The sequence below is a fragment of the Pogona vitticeps genome, chromosome 14 (genome assembly GCF_051106095.1).
Source record: "Pogona vitticeps strain Pit_001003342236 chromosome 14, PviZW2.1, whole genome shotgun sequence".
Classification (NCBI taxonomy): Eukaryota; Metazoa; Chordata; class Lepidosauria; order Squamata; family Agamidae; genus Pogona; species Pogona vitticeps.
In genome coordinates, this window is record NC_135796.1 from 4,118,992 (window position 1) to 4,142,607 (window position 23,616).

At 47.4% G+C, this 23,616-nt stretch overlaps 1 protein-coding gene across 1 annotated transcript; it reads left to right on the plus strand.

Moving 5' to 3' along the window:
• Positions 1 to 1,606: 1,606 nt before the first annotated feature.
• TMEM233 (transmembrane protein 233) lies at positions 1,607 to 23,024 on the plus strand. The gene is made up of 3 exons (XM_072983440.2): positions 1,607 to 2,047; positions 10,819 to 10,953; positions 21,619 to 23,024. The coding sequence occupies exons 1-3, from the start codon at positions 1,814 to 1,816 to the stop codon at positions 21,628 to 21,630; spliced, it is 381 nt and encodes a 126-aa protein (XP_072839541.2). The 5' UTR covers positions 1,607 to 1,813; the 3' UTR covers positions 21,631 to 23,024.
• Positions 23,025 to 23,616: the final 592 nt, after the last annotated feature.

Sequence of the window (23,616 nt, forward strand, 5' to 3'; positions counted from 1 at the left end):
GTGGAAAAATGCAAATAGTCTTTGCGTGAACAGCCTTTGAGCTGCAGTGCTGCAGGCTCCCCACCTGAACGGAGGAGAGGAGGAGAGGGCTAGCACCCGTTACCAGCCTCGACTGAGATATCTCGTTTCTGAACAATCTTGGCTACATGTATAGTCCACTTTCCTTCCAAGGCGCTCAGACGAGGGAATACGGCTCTCCCTTCCCCCACTTTAGGTTCCTCACAACCCTGCGAGGTAGCCTGTCAGGCTGGCTCAAGGTCACCCCTTGAGTTTTGTTGATGGGGGAGGATTTGAACCCAGGCCTCCAGAGTCTTCCTCTAACGACTGCCCCCTACATGATCTGTTGAGAGGCAGACCTTGGGAACAAGCAGGAGGGGAACCCAGCTGCCGTTCTGCACCCCGAAGTAGGATGATGAGCATCTGCCCATTTTCCGCCAGCTGGCAGGGCTCTTCTGAAATGTCTTTAGAGACTGTGGTTCACGACAACAGTCTTTTACAGCTAAAGAGAGGTCACGAGATACAGCAGAAAAGCTTGTTTTATGAGGGGGGGGAACACAAGATGATGGTTCAGACCCTTTCTTGGAGCACCAAAATATCCCAAGAAAGGAAGGAAGGGATGATGAGAAGGAAGGGGGGGAAAAGAGAGCGCAAGGCACGACCAGGCAGCCCAAAACTTGGGACGAGGGGAGAGGAGCAGAAGCCGGAAAAACATCCAAAGGGCACCAGAGCCACAAGGAGGGGGTGGCTCACAAGGAGAGGCTGTGTGCTTCTGTATAGGCCGAGAGACTGGCATCCCTTCGCCTCGTGAGAGCAGGAAAGACCACGATGTTCCCACACCTGCGTGGATACCGGGCACCTCCTGCCTCTCCTCGCCTAGCCTCCACGTTGGGGGACCTTCCCCTTTCTTTGGCAGCCCCCCCTCCCCGTTCTGTCATTCCCAGCCTGATGAAGAGCCCTGCAGGACTCCAAAGCTGGCCAGTGAAGGGAATGTTGAGGATGATCCCACTTTCAAGAGAGAGAGAGAGAGAGAGAGAGAGAGAGAGAGAGAGAGAGAGAGAGAGAGAGAGAGAGAGAGAGAGAGAGAGAGAGAGAGAGAGAGAGAGCTGTTTTGGGGGCTGCTCAGCTCAGCAGGGCAGAAGGGCTTCCCAGAGGGTGGCAGAGGCGGCAGAGCCAGGCAAGGGCTGGCCTGAGGAAAGGAGGCTGCTCCGTTCCTTCCTCCTCCGAGCGCTCTCCGGATCGGGGCTCTTCCCCAAGAAGCCCGCACGGGGCACTGCGGGGCAGGTGGTCCTTCCCTGGTGCTTTCCCTCCCCTATGGATTGTCCCATCTCTGAGCTGCCCCGGGGACACGGGCGAGGAAGGGCTCCGTCTCCCTTGCCAGTGGGGTGGGGGCAGAAAAGAAGCGAGGAAAGAAGAGTCCTGTGTGAGGTGGGAAGCGGGCGCCCCTGTTCCAACCAGACGCCTCCCCTGGCAGCCTTCCCTTCCCTCGCCCGCCCCCTGGCGGCCGCGGCAGCCCCTCCGGGGTCCGGCCACGGGGCTCGGGCGGGCAGGGCGGGCGCGTCTGCCTGGCGCCTCCCTTCGGGGAAGCCCCTCGGGCGAAGCGGAGGCGTCAGGGAAGGCGGGCGGGCGAGCGGGCGGGCGAGAGGGGCGCTGCAGGAGGGTCGTCCGCCCCGTCCAACGTTCCCCCCCCCCCGGGGATCGCGCCGCTTCTAGGGCTTCTGGAACCCAGGACGACGCGGGATCCGGCAGGATTCTCCACCCCTGGACCTTTCTTCTTCTTCTTCTTGGGTCCGCCAACGCCGCCGTCCTTCGGAGGATGGAGGGTTCTTCGTCGCCGCCGCCCGCCTACTCGGAGCTCAAGCTGGGCCTGGAGAAGAGCGGCGGCGGCGGCGGCGGGGAGGTCGCGCCCGGGGGCCCCGACGAGGACGAGGAGGCGGCAGCGGGGGGGTCCCCGGCCCGCGCCCCCAAAAGCTACCTGTGGCTCAGCATCCTGGCCTGCTTTTGCCCCGCGCACCCCATCAACATCGTCTCCTTCGTCTTGTCCGTCATGGTGAGCCCCGCGGCCGGGGGGGGGGGAGAGGCGCGCAGGGGGGCGACCCTTGGCTGGGAAGGGGTCCGGGGGGTAGGGGGTGGGGGGCGAGCCTGGTCTGGCCCCGCAGAGGGTCCGTTTCTGCTTCGGAAAGGGGGCGAGAGAGGCAAGGAGGAGCGCTCCCGTCCTCGGCCAGCCTGCTGGCTTGGGGATGCTTGTATTTGTAGTCCCCAAAATCACTGTACAGAAGACAAGCGATTTCCAATTCTCTCTAAAAAGGAGGGGGGGCGAGGGCTAAGGCGGGCGAGAGAATAGAACTGTCTTGGGGATCCGGAGAGGTTTATTCCCAAAAAGTCACTCTTTACCCACCCCGCCCCCCCTGATATGTCTGAAGAAAACATCTTCCGGAGTCTCCCCAAAAAGGCGGTGTAGCGGGCTGGGGGGGGTGTCCTGAGAGATTCCCCAGGAAGTCACTTTCACGAACTCCCCCCCCCCAACACACACATACTGGCAAGAGGCAGCAGAGACGGGAAGGATTTTCCCAATTCTTTCTCTAAATAGGTAGGTGGCTAGGGGATAGTGGGAACTGTAGTCCAAAAGAGGGGCTCGCTCCTTGCCCAAGTCTACCCCTCTACACACTCTTTAAACCTTCTGCCCAGAGGAGAAGATCTTCCTCTTTCCTTTGGGAAAAAAGTCTCTTTCCAGAGCTTAGCCCCCACCCTGTAAACTGTCTGCAGGGAAGAGGGGACCTCCCCATGGGCCCCTCTCCCCTTTTTCCCCAAGGCAGGTCTTTGGGTCTCCTGGAGGTGGACAAAAGATAGTAACAACTGGGAGAGGCTTTAAGGCATCTCCGCTTAAGTCTGGTGTCCCCCCCCCCCCGCATGGGTCCTGCTAACATAAACATAAATTACATAAACCAAAATACAAATTAACTGTGTTCCCTACCACCAATCCAGTTTGTGATGGACTACAAGTCCCATCAGACCCACTCCCCAGCCCACATGATACTAGTTTAGGGAGATTGGGGCTGTGGGTTCAACACACCTGGAGGGCCCCTGGTTTAGTCAACAGTGTGTAACACAGCTTTCTCTTCAGGTTGTGTATCGCTCCACTAACAATAATAAGACTTCACTCTCTCCCCGTTCGGATGGTCTGGCTGATCCGTTCCTGGGTCTTGTCCTCCTTCCTCCTTTAAGTGTGAAACCTTGTTTTTGTTTTTGTTTTTTGTTTTTGATGCCTGTTCTTGGGTATTGTTGCTTTTAAAAAATCGTGTCTGTGTCCTTGTGCATCTCTGCATGAATATATGTTTGACACGTGGTCTTGGATGGAGAATTGTGTCCAGTTCAGCGCTAGTGTGTTGGCAGCAGTATAGAAATACTAAAACAGAACCCAAAGTGCGTCTGAGATGCTTTGTGTGCTGGAGGGGATGTGTGTCGTTTAAAAGTTCCTCTCAGACCAGTAATTCAAATACAGCCATAAAGCACATCATTGCCAGTGACATAACTGACATGAGGCACATCACTGACACCCCAAAATAATTCCCTCCCCCTAAAATCCTACAGTGTCCCACAGAGAGGACAAGGGCTACTGCCGGTTCCTCCATTTTAAATGAAAACCAGTGTATTTGGAACTGCAAAAGTCTACGTCCATCCTTTTCCTTCCTATGATCATCATGTTTATATCCATCATGTTTATATCCATAAACCTAATCTCGAGCAAGGTGGAAGTACACTGGGAGTGGATCAGGCTGTCATTCTATACACACTTGGGAGTCACAAAAGGGAGAGGGAGCAGAGGGTGGGGATGATCTATGAGAAGAACACGTGGAGAAGTGCGCACACAGATGGGCACCAGTTTCCATAAGGGCAAGGGGAAAACATCTTGCCCCCTGATGCGAGGTGGAGGAAACCAGCAGGAAGCGGAGAAACGTACGAGAGAGCAAGTACATTGCTAGCGACGCAGCGGCCCTCGGCTTGCACGCATAGCGCTGTGTGCAGGTCCTTGGGGAGCGGCGGAATCACCTCGCTGTCTTTTTGCTGAATCGCTCAGTAGTTTAGAAGTTATATTTTGACACGAGAGTTCATGGATCAGGTCCATCTGCTTCAGACATAGGGAATAAAATCAAATACAGACTTCACAAGTAAAACAATCTATGGATTGTTGTTGTGGGTTTTTCGGGCTCTTTGGCCGTGTTCTATTGATTGTTTGAAAACACGAACGATGGCGGCCTAACTTTTCACGCCTTCCGTTGTTCTGATGAACTGGGGAAAGTTTGGAGGAAAAGTTAGAGGGGTGTGTTTTCTGACAGCCGCCTCCGGAATCCAGTGCTGCCTGGGGGATTCTGGGAGTTGCAGTCCAAAAGCACAAATTGGCGCTTCCTTGGAAAAAGTGACTGAGGGTGGATTTGCGCCTGGGAGAGGCAATGGCCGTTCGATTCTGGTTCTCAAAACCTTGCTGTTGGGCTCAGGGCTCTTTAATGCTCTTTTGGGCCTATCTTTTGCAGCCATCTCTGGTTGCAAGACCTCCCCGAGTTCTCATGAACACCAATCAAGGCAAAATAGACCCTGGAAGCATCCTTTCTGCCCACCTCTGTTTTACAAGCTTGTCAACAGGAGATGGCATCCTCTTCAACAGCAATAAAACCACCCTCCTGTACCATGGAAACTGAATTGCGAGCACCATTTAGGCTTCCAACTGCTCCCAGAGACATGTAGAATGGAAGCCAGCCCACATACACACACACACACACACACACACAATTAATTTTTCTTTGTTGGTGGTGTTTGGGGCCTCCAAGTTGCCTCCAACGTGCAGTCATCCTATGAACGAGTGACCTCCGAAAGGTCTCTCGTTAGCAGCTCTGCTGGGCTCTTGCAAGCTCAACGTCGTGGTTTCCTTTATGGAGACGATCCATCTCATAGTTGGTTTTCCTCTTTCCCTCTTGCCTAGGAACATTGGCGACTTCCAGTTCTGGGAGGGCTGGTGTCCAAATTCTGCTCCAGGTTTTAGTTTGGACTCTCCAGGAGCTCTCCAGGGTGCTGAACCCAAACCCTAAAAGCAGACATACAGGACTCTGGAGGCCCATCGGCACATGGGGATTCTTAAGGAGTTCAAGAAGTAGAAAAAGTGTCCCTTTTCCTCCTAACGCTGAATGAGGGCCATGGGAGAGGAGGAGAGGGTTAAACCTTCCCGCATGCTGCAGCCACAGTGCGAATCATGCCGCAACACACCCACACATGCCCAGTTTCGTTTTGTGGTGGTGGTTCTTAAATGCAGCTGCTCAAGGAAGCTTAGCATCCTAACTACTGTGTAAGAGGGGGGGGGAACGGAGACCAGAGCCAGCTTTGCAGTAGCCCTGAAAAGCTCTGGAAACCCAGGGGCTGGTGCTGGGTCCGGTTGGAACAGAAGAGGCTCAAACCGTCGGCTCAAATGGGCCCCTGTCTGAAGGGGTCCTGAAGGATGTGAGTGCCTTGTGTCCTGTGCACAGACATGGGAAAGTTGCTTTTCTGCACGGCAGTTAGATCTGGGCGGGGTGTTCTTTCCCTGCCTCTCCATCTGCTCAGGCATACAGTTTGGTAATGGTGGCCCCTTTATGCTCCTCCAAAGAACAGATTTCAAATGATATGTGGCTTTCCTTAGGTTCCCCTTTTTCCACAGTTGGCCCCATGATCTTCCCGGTCTGGAGTTTTGAACTGGTCATGACATAGGAGTTCAAGGAGTTGAAGTTTTATATTTTTGATTAAATCCTTTGAGCTGTGCAGCAGAAGTGCAGGGATTCACAGAGCAGAATAGCTTCAAGTTCTCCACAGCAGTCCACCCCTTTTCTTATTAATTGGCCCTTACAGATTTAGCATCTCACTCTGAGACGTTAGTAGGAAAAAAGAATTAAAGGTTTCATTACATAAATTTGGAGTACTCTCTACCTGGGAAGGGCCGCCATGACTCAGAATTGACTTGACAGCACACAGTTATTTATTACTACATTAATAGAGGCTTGCTTTTTGGACCATCGTTCTGAAATGTCCCCAGCCGGCGTAACCACCAGCCATTGCATTTTAATTGTTCTGAATTTTTATTGTGTTTTATATGTTGTAAGCGTAGTGTGGGTGGCATATAAATTAAATAAATAAATATAAATGTGGGGAAACATCATGAAAAAGAAGAAGAGATCGCTTCCTTGTTTTCTGGGTTCAGCATGCCCTGCAGCAAACACGAGGCTTTCTGATGAGTGATCATAAGTGTCGAAAGCGCAGAAGGGGGTTTGCCTGCAGGCCCCTGTGCGCATGCACACGTCCGTGTCTGGAGAATCAGAGAGTCCCACTGCTGTCCCAGGAAAGTCCATTTAGTCAACTGTCGTGCATCACTTTGGTGGTGGGAGAAATGGAGAGAGCCTTCCCAGCCGCAGCACATCCTGACAGGTTTGGGGATTGGAAAAGTGGTGTTGTTTTTCCTCACCACACATCCCTCTAGAGAGCAAAAGCTTTCAGACTGCAAAGGTTGTTAAAGGATCCAGGAAGCACTTAAAAAGGTTCCCCTGATTCTCTCTGCACAGCACTGAAGGTATCTCCCTCCTGCTTTTTAATTTAAAACTGGCCCCGGGTGTAATGTCTTTCCCTCTGGGAGAGTTTGGGTGCAAAGACCTGCCCATTTCCCTCCTTTGGCAGACACCTTGCAGATGATGGGAGTGGGGGATGATGCTCTCATTTGCTTCAGGGTGGGGTGATTGAGTTCAGATTCTGTAGTCGATTAGAAGGTTCCAATTTGTCTAGCTGAGCTTCCTTGAGGAGCTTAAGAGGAAAAGGCACAGCGCCGGCTCTGCCATTAGACAGGGAGACCATTGCCCCCGGGGTCCGATCCTACAGGAGATGGAACAGCTCCAGCCCCGGCAGCAGCTGGTTTTCTTACCCACACCCCCTGGCAGTCCTGACAGAGGGTTGTCCAGTTTTCTCTTAAATGGCTCCAGCGTTGGAGCACTCATCATCTCCAATCAGTTCCATTGTCGTACTGCTCTAACAGTTAAGAAGATACTCAGCCAAATCCAGCCTCCTGTACCTAGAGCCCATTATGACACATCCTGCACTCTGCGATGATGGAGAACGGATCTTGCCCCTTCTCTCTAGGGCTACCTTTCAAGGATTTGGAGGGTGCTATCCTGTCTCCCCCCAGTCTTCTTCTTTTCTCAAGGCTAAAGGCTTGGTTTCCAGTCCCCTGATCCTCCTGGTTGCCCTCCTCTTAACTTGTTCCAATTTGTGGGCATCCTTCTTAATGTATGGTGTCCAGAACTGGACAAAGGGCTCTTGATCAGCCTAAGGAGTGCCAAAGAGAGGGGAACTACTGCCTCACGGGATTTGGAGACTATTCTTCTGTTAGTACATCCTAAAATAGCATGGGCTTTTTTTGGGAGCAAAATCACCTGCTGGCTCATCTTCAGCTTGAGATCTACAACAACTCCAAGATCCTTCATGCTCATAGTATTGCTGAGCCAGGTATCTCCCATCTTGTGAGTGTCTTTTTGTTCCCTCCTCCCTCGGTGTAGAACTTTGCACTTATCCCTGTTAAATTTCATGCTGTTGTTTCCGGTGCTCAAGCCTATTGAAATCTTTTTGATTCAAGACAGGGGATACCTGTTCCTGCCTTAGACGTTATTAGCTATTCCACCCAATTTTGTGTCATCTGTGAATTTAATAAGGATTCTCTGCCCATAAAGAGGCCTAGTTCTTTTCTTGCATACCCCTCTCGGCCCCTTCTCTTGGTGCAGGAGGAGCCTCTCCCACAGCCTGTCGGGCTCGGCTCCCACCCTTGGGCATGAGACAAAGGGGGCATCAGGCATCTGGCTCTTTGCCTCAGGCAGCAGCATTTCCTGGGCCAGCCCCCAGGACCCAAGAAGAGCCCGGCTGGATGTGGCCCATGTATGATGGCGTCCTGTTTTCCCACAGAGGCTGACCAGGTTCTGACAGGAAGTTTAGGAGCAAGACAGGAGGGCAGTAACAGGGCTGACAGAAATATTTTGCTCCCTGAGGGGGAAGGATTAAAATGGGGACCTCTTCCCAGTGAAGATGTGCAGAGCTCCAGGCCAACAGAGTTATTTGGGTGCCAAACACAGAATATTTTGCAAGCCATCTCTCCATCTGTGACCATACATTGCAGTTTTGGTTAAATCCGGAGTTAGTCATGCTTGGGAAGGTCTTGGATTGTACCTCCACAAATAATAGTTCCCAAGGCTTGAAACTACTTTTACCTGCGTTTTACAGCATCCTTGAGTTTGCCATCTACTCTGTTATTTAAATGTCTATGCTGTAGGTCAGGGGAATGATCCAGCCCCTAGAGCTAGAAGTGCCTTCCTTGAGTGTAAATTCCAGGATTCCGTAGGATGGAAGGAAATCAGAATCAAACCTCTATAACTGTGTAAGATAATATACACCCGTCACAATCAGGATTAGATTCACATTGATCTAATCAAGCCTGTGCTGTCCAGTCAATTCTGACATATCAGGGTTTTCTATATAAGGAATACTCAGAAGTGGTTTACTGTTCCCTCATTCCGAAGGGACACCTTAGGACTGTGCAGCTTGCCCATGGCCACCTAGGTTGGCTCTACTCGCAGGAGGCACTGAGGGGAATCGAACCCCCAACCTCAGGCACCGCAGACACCCAAGCCACTTTCCCCAACCCCAGGCCCAATAAGGAAAAAAAAAACAGCAACCCACTGCCCTTTTGTAACACCAAAAATTTAACAGCTGGGTGGGTTAGCTGTGTAGCCCCAGGTTAATGCTCACTTAGAACTGCATCCTCTTTTCTGTTTTTCTCTTTACTAATTAGATTACAACAGGACCCTCTCAATAGTGAGGTTCGTAAGTCGGAACGTTCGTATGTCGAACCGTTCGTAAATCGAGACCCCACTGTATTTTATAAGCAAACCAATCTTTAGAGAAGCACAGCAAAAGGAAAGTTTGTGTGTTGTTTGGCTCACACCCTGTAAATCTTTTAAAAAATAAATGTCAAAAGCCTCAAATGAATGAGGTTTGCCATCTTCGTTTTTAAGTTAAGATTTCATCTGCTTCATTTCTCGTGCAGCCCTACTGTACACCTGAAGGAGGCTGCGAATTGTACTGGAAAAAGTAACTTTTCCAGGGACTGATATATATTTGTCTGTTTAGCGATGGAAATAGATACTAGATTGGATGATAGATGATTGTGTGCACAACGAAAGGAAACAATCTCAAGACTGTGTTAACTAGTACCCTATTTCCCTGAAAATAAGCCCTAACCTGAAAATAAGCCCTCGTATGATTTTTCAGGATGCTCGTCATATAAGCCTTACTCCGAAAATAAGCCCCAGTTAAGTGAAACCCTGCTCTCCACCCTTGTGCAGCAACCAGAAGAAGATGACAGGACTGTAAAATAAAACGTCTCCTGAAAATAAGCCCTCGTGCCTTTTTTGGAGCCAAAATTAATATAAAAATTTTCATGGAAACAAGGTCCAACCTGGGGAGTGATACGTAGACATCCGTCAAAATAATTTCTGTCTTCTCAGGCTGGTTTTTGTTGTGCTGGGGATATGCATCTACGTCAACAAAGCTTTGCTTTTCCAGTTGTCAGCCAATGTACCTCACCTTCTGAGCATGTTACTTACACTTTGGGCTATCTTTTATTGCTGGCTCCACCCCACCTCTGTTTTGTTTTGTTTTTCCTTCCAAATTGTCTTTTTAAGGACTACAGTGGTGCCTCGCTTGACGATGTTAATTCGTTCCAGCGAAATCGCTGTAGAGCAAAAACATTGTCAAACGAAATAAAAAACCCATTGAAACGCATTGAAAACCGTTCAATGCGTTCCAATGGGCTGAATACCTGCTCATCCAGCGAAGATCCTCCATACGGCAGCCATTTTTGGTGCCTGTAAAGTAAGGAATCCGTCCTAGAAAACAGCGGGAGGGGCATTTTCTTCAGCCGGTGGCCATTTTGAAACCCAACAATCTGCTGTTTGCTGATCGTCGTAAAACGAAAATAGGGTCCTGAAGCAGGGAACTGATCATTGTTAAACGAAAAAACCCGTTTAAACCATCATTTTGCGATTGCGAAAACCTCATCGTACAGCGATTTCCTCGTTAAGCGAGACAATCATTAAACGAGGCACCACTGTATTTTTGTATTTCTGTGAACCTTATCATTCTCCCATGTATGCAAGCCTGAGGATTCCCGCAGTAAAGTATCTCTCAGTGGCTTCACGTTGACTATAGTCCAGGAGGTACTGCTCATTTAAGTCTGCTGTGGAATGATTGATCTATTCCCAGCACTCACTCATTCATTCCATCCCATTGCTCTCCAGTGCTGCCTTTGTAAGTAACTTTAGACAAAGATAAAAATCTTGTGAGCTTCTTCTTGGAACGAGCAAGGCTGGGGGATGTCATGCAGTTTAATAGAATTTCCCTCGGGCTTTTGAGCCTCCCTCCAGCATTCTTTGTCTCTCCCAGTTCCCTCCTGGGTTTCTTTTTCACTTCCTGCATGGACGTTTGTGTACATCAAAAAAGGTACACTTCCCTGGTATATATTTTCCCGACCCCTGCATTTTTCTCTGGTGCTCCTCTTCATCCAAGTGCGCCGGAAAATGGGTGTGGTTTTGTCCGAATTTCATCAAAACGCACCCCAAACCTAGCAGAGATGCAGGTCAGTCAAGAGAGGGTGGTGCCAGTTAAATGGTGCGCCTGACGCAGCGCGAGGGGGATATTTCAGCACAGGCATACCAGCTTCCCAAGCTGAATGGCATTTCTGATCAGTTTCTTTTTCTCCTGTAGGCATTAAACAGCTATACTGATGGAGACATAGAAGGGTCAGAAAGACTGGGGCACATTGCCTTAATGGTTGCCATTGCCTCTATTCTGATCGGGCTTGTGATGATTGTGATTCTTTGCGTAGTCCACTTCACCACGGTAAGTGCGTGCGGGTCATTTCAGGTGGTGGTTATGGGTTGCAGTCTAAGACTGACTCTCAGTCCATCAAGTGGACAGAGTTTAGAAATATTACCATATTTTTCCATGTATAAGATGCCCCCATGTATAAGACGCCCACCACTTTTCTAATCCTAAATTAAGAAATCTAAGTGGGGCTTAGCAAGTGTAGGGGGAAAGGGATCAAAGCACTGCAGGATCGCTTTGATCCCTGCTTTCCCCTCCACTTGGTTTTTTCTCTCCTCAGCTTACTTCCGTGTATAAGACGACCCTCAATTTTTAGTCTAAAGATTTAGACAAACGTATAGTCTTATACACTGAAAAATACAGTACTTTCTAGGACAGTGGTTTCCAACCTTGGGTCCCCAGATGTTCTTGGACTACAACTGGCTGGAGTTGAAGTCCAAGAACATCTGGAGGCCCTAGGTTGGGGTCCACTGGATTACAGCACCAGGCCACAGAGCCGTCTCGAGTTCGAATCCTGAGGGGCCAGCTGAGAGTACCTGGGTAGTTGTCGCTGATGGGGTCACCTGCCCGGCCACCTGTATGGCCCTGGACAAGCTGCAAGTGGTCCCAGAGCATAACCCAATGTTTATACCTTGAAAACCCCTAGGAAGGGTCTCCATAGGTTGGAACTGGCATGTGAGCACTTCATTGAAAATTTCTGCATTCCAGATATGCTCCGCTTTTCAGCTACATCTGTTCCTAGCGAGTCTCCGGGGGCCCACCCCCAAACTTACAAGAAATCAGAGTGTTAAAAGATAGGTTTGTTATTGGTTCTTACAACAGGCTTTTAAAGCAGAGTATAATTAACCCCATATACCCAGTGAGGCTAAGAGGGGAAAATTTGTTTGAGGGTGCCTGATAAGTGCCTAGTGGGGAAAAATTATTTGAACATGGCATAGGCTGATTCATGGCACGTCTTCTAGCTACTGTGCCATGCTGCTGCTGCTGCTGCTGCTGCTGCTGCTGCTGCTGCTGCTGCTGCTGCTGCTGCTGCTGCTGATGATGATGATGATGATGATGATGATGATGATGATGATGATGATGATGATGATGATGGAGAAGAAGAAGTACCCCAGTACATATCTGCCTGGCAGTATTTTCATATCTTCTCCTCGTGGGATTCTTGTGATTATTTCACAGAGCTGGCTATACTGTTTTGATGATGGTGTTGGTCCTTACACCAGCATAGAGCATCTCCGGATTTAGTAGCAATAGGGGAAAAAAATAACCTGGACCACAGAGGGCTGTATCTTGTCCTGTGGGACAAGATAGATGTGAGAGATCATGGGTGCTGTGTTCCGGAGACCCTTAAAATATGGCAAAATACCCCTTGAGGGCAGAATGTTGGGCCAATGTTGGGTTCTTCCAGTTTTTTTAAATAGGGAATGCTGGGTGGCACATTTGAATCCCAAAGAGGCTGGATTTCATCCATAGGGTGCATGTTACCAACCCCAGTCGATCCCCTGATTGTTCTGGTCTTTGACTTTAGTAACATCTTCTTGGCCAAGTTGATGTTGGCATAGGCTCTACATAATTTGTCATGGCTGGTTTCTGCTAATTGCCAAGGTGCAGAGGGTGTATCACAGCTGCACAGTCAGGCCCGTGCATCCTGACAATTAGCTGCAATTAGCCACAGTTGAATAGTTCAGTGAGAGTTCTGTGGAGCCAGAGGTTGGGAGTTCGATTTCTCATTACCTAGAAAACCCTGGAAAGGGTCACCCTGAGCCAGAATTGACTTGACAGCACATGATGATGATGATGATGATGATGATGATGATGATGATGATGATGATGATGATGATGATGATGATGATGATGATGATGATGATGATGATGATGATGATGATTAGCCATGGTAAGTTATGAAAACCTTGCAGAAAGAGCAAGGGGCCTTCTATCCCTCGTCCACCCTGCCCCGAGAAGGCAACCCAAGTGGTCTTCTTATCAAGAAGATAAAGACAACCCCCCACCCTCCGGTGTACAGACTAAGAAAACAAGAGACCAAAGGGCAAGAAGGTGGGAAATCTTAACTTTTTGGTCTACAGCCTGACTCTGGGAGCTGCAGTCCAAAAACAGAAGATTTCCAAACTACGTGTTGTGTAATGCAAATTGAAACCATCAATTAAAATTAATGTCATTGTTTCCCTCCCAACCCAAATATAGGTAAATTAGGTATTTACACTTATTCAGGATTAGCTTAACGTCTAAACTCTTTCCCACCCTCCCATCTCTTGGCACAGCCGGGGCGAGAAGTCCTGAGGAGGCAGCATCATCCACAAAGTTTCCGGTCATGCCACTCGCAGCTCATCATGGCTGTTGTTCTGATGATGCAGGGCCTGAAAGGGAAATCCTGCCGGGAAGATGGGAAGGAAGTTGGTATATTTAGCCAGAAGAAGATTAAGGCGAACTAGAGACCGTGCTCACGGATTTAGAATGTTGATGGGAAAGGATCACCCTTTCCATTCAGGCAGGGTGAAGCGAGAAGCAGCTCGCTGTAACAGAGAACTGGCCTAAGAGCCAGTCCACGGTGCCATGTAGTTATGGGGTGTGGCTCTCTGATAGCACTGTTTGGCATGGAGAAAAAAAAAGACTGCATCCACCTAGGGGGCCATCCTTCCCCTTTAAGAGCTGTCCCGTATCTTTCTGGCACAGGGCTGGGGCGTGCAATCTTTTTGGTATGATTCATTGAGAGGCAAAACAGCTCTTTGGTCTGCCTTCCCAGACAGGTGCTTGAGTTGAAATAGATAGCTGTGTAGAAAAGGACCTTTTAAGAACCAGCCAAATTGGTGCATCATACTTGTCTGATGTAAAACCATTCCATCCTTTTTTCAGTTAAGGTGTTTCGTCCATTCAGCTGAAAGATTTTAATTAATTAATCCTGTCACAGACGGGTATGTAAATCTACGCTACCCATGGGTACTGTGCATTTTGGTCTTCGCAAAATGCACAGTGCTGACATTCATAAAAGACGAAAAAACAAGTTTCTAGTCCCTAAAGTTACAAAGATTGTCTGGAAAGTATGTTACATTTTTCTCATGGCAATTTACGGTTCAATAAATAAATAAGAACTCCCCGAGCACAGTGTGAACGCCACTCAATTTTCATTTAAAAGGGAAAGCAAACTCCTTAAGGCTGTTAAGGCTGAGAAGATTGTCATGGAAGCGTGAAAGCTTAGGAAAGATTTCTAATGAAATCGCAGAATCTGGGGGAGAAACTTTTCCAGAATTGCCGTAACTCAAGCGGATTAAACTATTGACGCCTGAACAGTTCTTTGCTCACCATTACTAGAAGGATAAATAATGCAAAATCTATTTACGGTATTGAATCAAGCATTCCTTGGCTCAGGATTGTGAATTACCTTGGTATCACATTCTGCTTATTCTCTGACCCCCTTTGACAAACAAGCGAACACAGGCCAGTGCTGTGCTGGGGTCTCTCTCAACCCTAAGAGATTTTATGCGCAAGATAACTCTTGCCTCGGCTCCCTCTCAGCCTGGTCAGTTCCTATGTTGCTGCCCAGCCCCATCCTGGCTGTTCTTAGCCAGTGAGTGCATTGACATCAGCAGCTTCTCATCCTGCCAGATTGAATTACCGTGCGTGAAATACTCACACGGAGCAGAGTGCTAACTTTTAAACTTTTTTCCCATGAAAATAATGACAAGCAGCTCCACGGCCCAGCTGCCATTTTCACCCTGACGTGACAACTCCGCAGTTCCATGCCCGAGATTTCTGTGCTGAGTTGCCGTTACAGACGTTGGGGCCAAGACGGCAACGACTTTCTTCTTGAGCTTCGTAAAGCAAAAATCGGTTCCCGAAGCAGGGAACCGATCATCGCTAAGCAGAATTCCCCCATTTAAAACATCGTTTTGCGATCGTAAAGGCGATCACAAAAACATCAACGTAATGTGGATTCGTCGTAGAGCGGGGTAATCGTCCAGCGGGGCACAACTGTACTATGTGGACAAGTAACTTCCCTGTTCCTGGCCACAAGCTCTGCACTAGGCCATAGCGTTCTGCAAGAAAAACAGCAGATAATCTTAACCCAAGTATGTTGGGATAGGCCTAAGTGCCTAAGAAGGTCAACCAGGTTTTCATCTCCCATAACAGGTCAGCCAGGTTTACAGCAGTATCATCTGACTGACCCCAGCAGCACTTTTCCTAGCACATCCTCTGGTTCGAAAAGCACATTCGAGGCGGGGAAACAGATCTACCCGCTCATGAGTCATAAGAATATTCTGTCGTACGGACGGTGAAATGAGGTCACGGCTACTGGAAGTGAGAGGATCGATTTCCACTCTCTGCTCAACTGCTTTTTGCAGCCGGGGGGGTAGTTTGCAAGCTCGATTTTCCTTGGCACCCAAAGAGTCCCACGTTTGACATCAAGGAAAGTGAATGCGCCATATACAGAAGCTATTAGTGCAGCCACAAGAAAAAGGTGATGGGGGGGGGAGTCTTGCACCTTTAGTAGTAAAAGACAGAGCAAGAAATGAGAGCAAAGCCCAGAGTATGCGAAATTCAGAGAGACAGAAAGCTGCATGAATTTACATGTGGCTTGTATCTCTGGTAAAAGTGGAACATCGCCACTGAAAATTATGCTATATGGGTATGTCACTCTGGCCTATGTACCCAGTGTAGTGTTTTTGTTGTTTTAAAAATATTTATTTATTTATTTAAAACATTTTTTTAATCCCGCCTTTCTCCTTAAGAAGAACCCAAGGCAAATCACATCATTCAGAGAATATTTAAAGCTAAGAACAGTAAGTACACCCTCTTCCGGCGTTCTGTCCACATTGTCACACTGCAAAAACTGAAACTCACCCATTAGAGCAAGCAGGGCTGATAGTTACATTCACATTTCCTGTGTCAACTAACAGCATCCAAGCCAGAGTGGACCCGAGAAACGTTTCCTGCAGGGTGTTGTGGGTTGATACAATCTGGAGACAAACCAGAGTATGGCCTTTAACAAGGCACATAGTATTTTAAAAAGTGGAAAGTTGGTGGTCAATGCATTTATCAAGTTAAACAGTTTAAATATCTGGGCATTTGGTTCCACCACAGTCTCTCTGGGGCTCCCCATAGACGGTTTGCAATACAGTGGTGCCTCACTTAATGATTGCCTCGCTTAACGAGGAAATCGCTATATGATTAGGTTTTTGCGATCACAAAACGATGGTTTAAGGGAACCTATTTTTGCTTTACGACGATCAGCAAACAGCTGATCATCGGGTTTCAAAATGGCCACCGGCTGAAGAAAATGCCCCCCCCCGCTGTTTCTTAGGATGGATTCCTTGCTTTACAGGCACCGAAAATGGCCGCCTTATGGAGGATCTTCGCTGGACGAGCAGGTATTCAGCCCATTGGAATGCATTGAACAGTTTTCAATGCGTTTCAATGGGTTTTTAAAATTTCGTTTGACAATGTTTTCGCTCTACACCGATTTCTCTGGAACAAATCAACATCGTCAAGCAAGGCACAACTGGACAGGCAGCTCAGAATATCAGAAAGGCAGTTTCTCATTTCTTCTGTACCAAGTGAAGGGCAGTTTACACCTGCACTCATTCAGCCATTTAAGTCTTAAGATCTTATCTCGACTGCTACATGGAATTCCAGGCTAGATCCTAGGTTTTCACCCCAATATTGAGAATGTTCTTACAACATTCTTAAGCTCTATCCTTGGCATGGCAAGAGGTGTCCCTGAAGCCAGTTTGTGACCGGAGACAGGTATCCTATCACTAGAATGCACTGCATAGCTGCACGTCTTCCGGTACAGGATTAAAGTCTTATACGCTGACAGTTCTGCGGGATATTTACACCTTCTGCAGAAAGCGTTCTACTCTGGTTCCTGGTTAGAAATCTTTCCTTCTAAACTGCATCTGTTAGGTTTATCTGCAGATTTTCTCCATGGCTCTGAGCTCAAGAAAGTCAAATCTGTCTTAGAAAAGCAGATTAGGGATATTGATTTTCAATATTCCATCTCAAAGACTTTTGTGTTTTGGTCTAAACTTTGAATCCTTCCAAAGTGCTAAATATCTGGAAAACGGTGTTCATCCCAAAATACTGACAGGTCTTTTCAAGAGCAGTTTTAGAGGGATGTTGTTCCGATGTACCCTAATGCAAATCGATTGTGCCCCTCTTGTGACAGAGAAATGGAAACACTGGAGCGTGTCCTTTTTTTTTCCATGTGCACTTTTTACAGAGACGACCGTACCAGACTCCTTAACCCTGTTATGAGAGATTTCCTAGTGCATGGTTGGCTATCTGAAATATTTTTTTAGCAGACACACACAAAAAATCCAACACAGAACTAGCGGCCGAGTTTGTTGTCTTTGGACAAAGAATACGTAAGACAATTCTTGCCTCCGTTCTGTCTTATAATATTTATTGCTTTATGTCCATGCTGTTTCAAATGGGTTTTAATGCGTTTTATTAGGCCTGTGACCATAAAATTAAGATTGTTGTTGATGATGATGGTGATGAGGGTGTGCGGAACTGTTAAAACCACTTCTCAAATACTTACTCGGAAAATCCTGTTATGATTGCTGTGAGTCAGATGCAATTTAATAGCACTTAGCACATGCCATTCTGGACTTCAGTCCATCTGTGGGAAACCTCAGTTTGTATTAGAAATCGGAGTGGAAAATCAGTTCCGTTGGAAGCCTGAAGCACTTATGAGGGTTACTAACAGAGGGAGATGATGAAGCAAGAAGATAAGCAGGTGTAGATAGGGTGAAGCTTGGAGGGTTTTCTGTGTGTGTATATGTTTTTTTTTAAACTATACAGTAATTCCCAGAATCCTCCAGCCAGCGTGGCTCCTCAGAGATTGTGGGAGATGTTAATCAGACAAATTTGGAAGCCATGGTTCTGAAAATCATATACAGTAGTGCCTCGCTTAACAATTGCCCTGCATTACGACGAATCCGCTTCATGACGATGTTTTTGCGATTGCTTTTGCTATCGCAAAACGATGGTCTAAATAGAGTTTTCCACTTTGCGATGATCAGTTCCCTGCTTCGGGAACTGATTCTTCGCAAAACGATGGTTTTTTAACAGCTAATCCGCGGTTTCAAAATGGCAGCCGGGTAATTAAAATGGCTACCTGCTTTGTTTAGGGATGGATTCCTCACTATACAGGCACCGAAAATGGCTGCCATATGGAGGATCTTCGCTGGATGGTGAGTTTTTTAGCCCACTGGAACTCACTGAACGGTTTTCAATGCGTTTCAATGGGCTTTTTATTTTCGCTTTACGATGTTTTCGCTTAACAGCGATTTTCCTGGAACGGATTATCACTGTTAAGCGAGGCACCACTGTAATTGGTTCTAGATCTGGCTTCCTAAGAATCCCGCTTTACTTTTGTCTGATGAAGCAGAGTTGTCTACGAAAGTGCCCATTAAAAATTATAAAAGGTAGTCTTTAAGGTGCCACCAATTTTTTTATTTTTGTTTTTTATTTTTTACTTTGTTGTCATCTATAAGGCTTGCATAGACTCACACAGCTACCCCTTCTATAAGCTTTTCGTTTTCTTTCTAAAGTTGAATTAAGGCCATTGGAGAAATAAAAACAGCACACAGCCGACTATTTCTAGCTACTCAGCAGTATGTAAGTTCTTAATAATCACACCTAACAAGAATCTGTGTGTTTCCAGTGTTCATGGGAAGCTGAGGGCAACTGAGCTTATAGCTCAACTATAAATCTAGAGCAGGGGCAGGTAGCCTCAAATTATTTATTTCAAATATTTTACCCCGCCTTTCTCCCGAAAAGGACCCAAGGCAATATATGTAATTAAAAAGACAATATTTAAAAGCTAAAAACAGTAAGAATACAAATATAAAAAATGATTAAACAAGTATTATATTAAAAATGGTGAAAGAAAACACCACACCACCCATTTAAAAGCAACAGAGCACAAGAAATCCATTCAAAAACCTGAGGCTGCACAAGGCCGTTCCTGCTATTTGCATGGGTCCATCTGATACTATGATCCCCTTCTCTCAATTTTTTTTCTTGTCAAATATATATATATATATTTTCCCCTGAACAAGTCTCATTGCACACTCAAATTACCAACTAATTTTAAAAGATAAAAATGGCTCGGCCTCAGAATTGCTGGTCCCCCACCTGAATAATAATAACATGACATTAATAACATTACATTAAAAATGTCGGGCAAAACATTACTTATGGCTCAGGTGGTTTTGGTCTCCGGCTGCAGAGCCAGTGGTTGGGAGTTCAATTCCCCACTTGTGCCTCCTTGGCAAGTGAGTTCCAATCCAGCTCTGCAGTTCCAAGATTATTATATGTTATTAGAAAAGAGATTTAGAAGCAACAAAATGCAAACCACCTCATTTAAAAACCTTTCACAGATAGTCGGTTAATTAAGGGAAAGCCTGCCTGAAGAGAACGGTCTTTGCCTGCTTCTGGAAGGAAAGCCAAGTTGGGGCCAGCCTGGCCTCCAGTGGGAGGGAGTTCCAGAGTCTAAAGGAGCAGCCACAGAAAACGACCTCTCTCCGGTGTCCCCACCAGATGCACCTGTGAGGGTGGCGGGACCGAGAGAAAGGCCTCCCCTGAGGATCTTAACCCCTGAGCTGGTTCATAGCGGGAGACATGATCTTTGAGATAGCTTGGACTCAATCAACAGTATTTAGGACTTTAGAGATTAGAACCATCCCTTTGGATTTTGCCCAGAGCTGGATTGGCAGCCAGTGGAGCTACTAGGATGGGGTTGGGGGTGTGGGGAGAGTGATCCCTGAAACTCTCTCTCCCAAGTGGGGAAGATGGAGACCAGAAAAACTACAGTGGTGCCTCGCATTACGATAGCTTCGTTTAACGATGAAATCGCATTATGATGAACTTTTTGCTATTGCTTTTGCGATCGCAAAACGATGTTCCCTATGGGGGAATTTCGCTTTGCGATGATCGGTTCCCTGCTTTGGGAACTGATTCTTCGCAAAACGATGATTTTCCAACAGCTGATTGGCGGTTTCAAAATGGCCGCCGGGTAAATAAAATGGCTCCCCGCTGTGTTTAGGGACAGATTTCTTGCAAGACAGGCAGCGAAAATGACCACCCTATGGAGGATCTTCGCTGGGCTGTGAGTTTTAAGCCCATCGGAACACATTAAACAGGTTTTAATGTGTTTCTATGGGCTTTTTAATTTTGCTTTACAATGTTTTCATTCTACAGCGATTTCGCTGGAACGAATTAACATCGTAATGCGAGGCACCACTGTATCTGTTTATACCTCAGTCTGCTGACCATCCGCAGCAAACCTGGGCTCCCTCGTCTTCCTTTTTCTGGTTCTTCCTCTTTAAATTTGACTTGGGTTACAGACATCTTCAGACACAGGAGACTTCCAGAAAGAGGACTATCTTCTGGCAGTCCTTCCAGCTAGAGGTCCATCCCCTGTAAAAGAGGACACCTGGCTGCTTTGGGAAGGACCTCCTCCGGTTCCCCTTTGCATATATACTCGAAGGCATGCTAGCAACGAGGGATGGCCAGTTCATGGAACGGGAGAGGGGCGGAAACCCATCGAAAGCAAAAATACATACACGCGTCACCTTCGCCCACCTTCGAGGACTAGAAAGGGAACGTTATATCTACCAATCCTCCCATCCTTTTCAAATCCATCCTGGAATTATCTGTGTTTGTTTCGGAAGGAGCTGAGAAACGTCATTGGCAGACAAAGATAGTATGATACTCACTTTTTTGTTTTCTTCTGCAGCTCTGCTTTTGGCTTGAAGCGCAGGTGTCAGTGGCTGGTTTCGGTAGTTTGAGCCGCTGAAGGCACAAGAGCAGTTGGCAACCTTCCCCCGATGAAGGGGGAGGTTGCCAACTTCCTCATCAGTTGGCAACCTTGGTCCAGTGGCCATCAGTGGCTCCAATTCTGGTGTGGGTGGGTGTGCTCTGAACCTGTTCTGTTATTTGTGTGTGTGTGGGGGGGGTTTGGTGGTTTAGGGGTCTGAGTTTCAGTACCTTGGATAGTTCTCATAGATTGAAACCCCAAATGGTCTCCCATCCCTGCCAAAACTGGAGCCCCCAGCTGCAATTGCTTTCATTGGGTGCTTCCCCCACCCATCATGACGCCCCCCCACTTCTGCCACTACCACCATGCCTTACCGCCTTCTCCATTTTCAACAACCATGCACTGCATACAGGGAGAGGCACCAAGAAGAACGGGTCAACATATGGCCTGTTCCAAAAATCAAATCATTGTAACTCCAGTAATAGCCCAGGGTGTGCCCGAAGGCATTTTCCCGGTTAAAGAAAGATTTTATGAAAACTCTTTTTTTAAAAAGCCATTAGTAAACATCAAGCTGTTTCCTGACAATCGAGGATCTATTGATTTGTTGAGATTGCCTTGATGTATAATTCAGAATGCCATTGGCAGAGCGGAGATAGCTGTCCGTGGGAACTTAATGCTCTCAGATTCAAAAGTACATCCAGACACTAATGCAGTGGGTTGTTTATTTAATGGAGACAAGAACCATTAAATAATGTGCCTATTAAGATTTCAGGATGAATAATTAAAGCATTTGCAATCAAATTCTCTCTCTCTCTCTTTCTCTCATTCGTTTTATCCCCCACCCCACCCTGTTCCCTTCACCTCCTCTTGAAAAACCATTATTTTTTACACAAATGCAGCATGCCATTTGATGGCCAAGACTTGAACAAGAAGGCGTACCATCCTCGAGCCTCAGAGAATGGCGCAGGAGATCCCTGGCAGCGAAAACAAAAAGATCCCGATCCAGATGGTTTAATTTTAATCCGACGAGTTTTGCTCAGAGCGAGCCATGGGAGAACAAGACGGCTCACGATCCTTGGCTGGGGTGCAGTGGACGAGGGATGAGCACCCTTGGAAACGTATGTCTAAAGGAATGCCATTATAGAGAAGCAAGGTGTCTTCTTCCCCTTCCATCTCATGGCGCCATTTTGAACATTGTGTCTGCAACACTCACCCTGTATCGTCCACATTGCCCCCCCCCCCATTCTGAAGGACGATGTCTCCCAGGTCAGAGTTGCTAGCTGGCAGAACTTTCTGGACTGGCGATGAGTGCGAGAGCCGAGCTGAAATACTGCTGGACATGTTGGTTGGCCTCATCCCTGTCGGCCGGCCCTTCCGTTAGGCAGAGGGAGGCAAGGCTGCCGGGAGGTGGTAGCCAAGCACTGGAGGAGAGAGATGTAAACCATGGGGACAGTTTTGCTCCCTCTTCCCGAGCTAGCCTGCTGCCCTTGAGGGTTGGGGGAGGATGATGTCTCATCATCAAGTGCTGAAGACAGATTCGGGCCAAGCTGCATTTCTACACAGAAGGGGAGGGAGAGAAGTCTCGTCCTTTGCGTTAGGCATCAAAACATCTTGGGGCCGCCTTCTCACATAACAACGGTACCTCTCCAAACATGCAAGGAACGTATCTCCACGCAACAGGGGCATCTTCCACTCGCTGCGGTCCCTTCGCTCTCTCACTCCCTCCTGATGGGTTTCCACTGGGGGGGGTCCTCACTCTCAAGAAAGGAGTGGCGTGGGCCAATGTTGTTGCCTGCCGAAATCTGGGGTTCACCCAAGACGGCCGCTTTTGTTCACGTGAACGAGTTGCCCGTCTCTCTTCCTGCCATGACCTCCACACCATCTTGACTGCCCTCGCCCCCTAAAAACAGACTCCCCATCGTTACCGTTTCTCGTTTTTCGTACGAATGCTTTCTGATCTCTTTCTACAGCATCCCTAATGCCTCTGTCTGTCTCAGCGTGCCTTTGCTGCATATCTGTGCTTGTCCTATTATGAATGGCTAAGATGGCATGTGTTACCTATTGGACGGCAGCTTCTCTTGTGGGTCAGAGAGGAAGTGATGAGCAGAAGCAGCTTTGGGGGGGGGGGGGGAGAGACTGACAACAATCTTACTTACTGCCTCGACAAACTCTCCCAATAGAATGGAAGACAATCATCACAGCCTGATTTGTGTCTAATTGTGAATGTTACCGAATTAAATGGGTTTGCAAAGGAAAAACAACAACACATACACACTAAATAAACTTGGTTTGTATTTCATTGGTATTTCATTGGTCAAATTTAGTGTTGTTTTTTTACTGATTCTATCCAGGTTGGCAGCCCATGATAAAGTGGGGGAGAGGCAGAAATGGGGTCGCCGAGAGGATCAAACCAGAGGATGATGCAGGAAGGCTTTTATTCCCATATTCTGGTTGCTCCCTGATTTGCCCAATGCAGTTCTGTACATATTTTGTAGAAAGGCATTTGGAGAATGTTTGGACTCTTCTGGATCTCGAACTCGAGGCCTAAATCCAGTACACAAGGCTTGCCAGCAACGCAGAGATTCTCACTAGCACAGGGGGTGCTGGATAGGAGGTTGGTTTATTTTTATTTGTTTAAAATATTTTCACCCTGCCTTTCTCCTCAAAAGGACTGAAGGCGACTTCATTAAAAAGACAGCAGTAAAAGCAGTAAGCATACAAAATTTAAAAAGAATTAAACAATTACGTATGATATTAAAAACAGTAAATAAAACCAACACCAAAAACACATTTAAAAGGAATAAGGCACAACACTCAATTAAAAAACCCCTCCCAGATAGCCAGTCACTGAGGGAAAGCCTGCCTGAAGAGAAAGGTCTTCACCTGCTTGGGGAAGG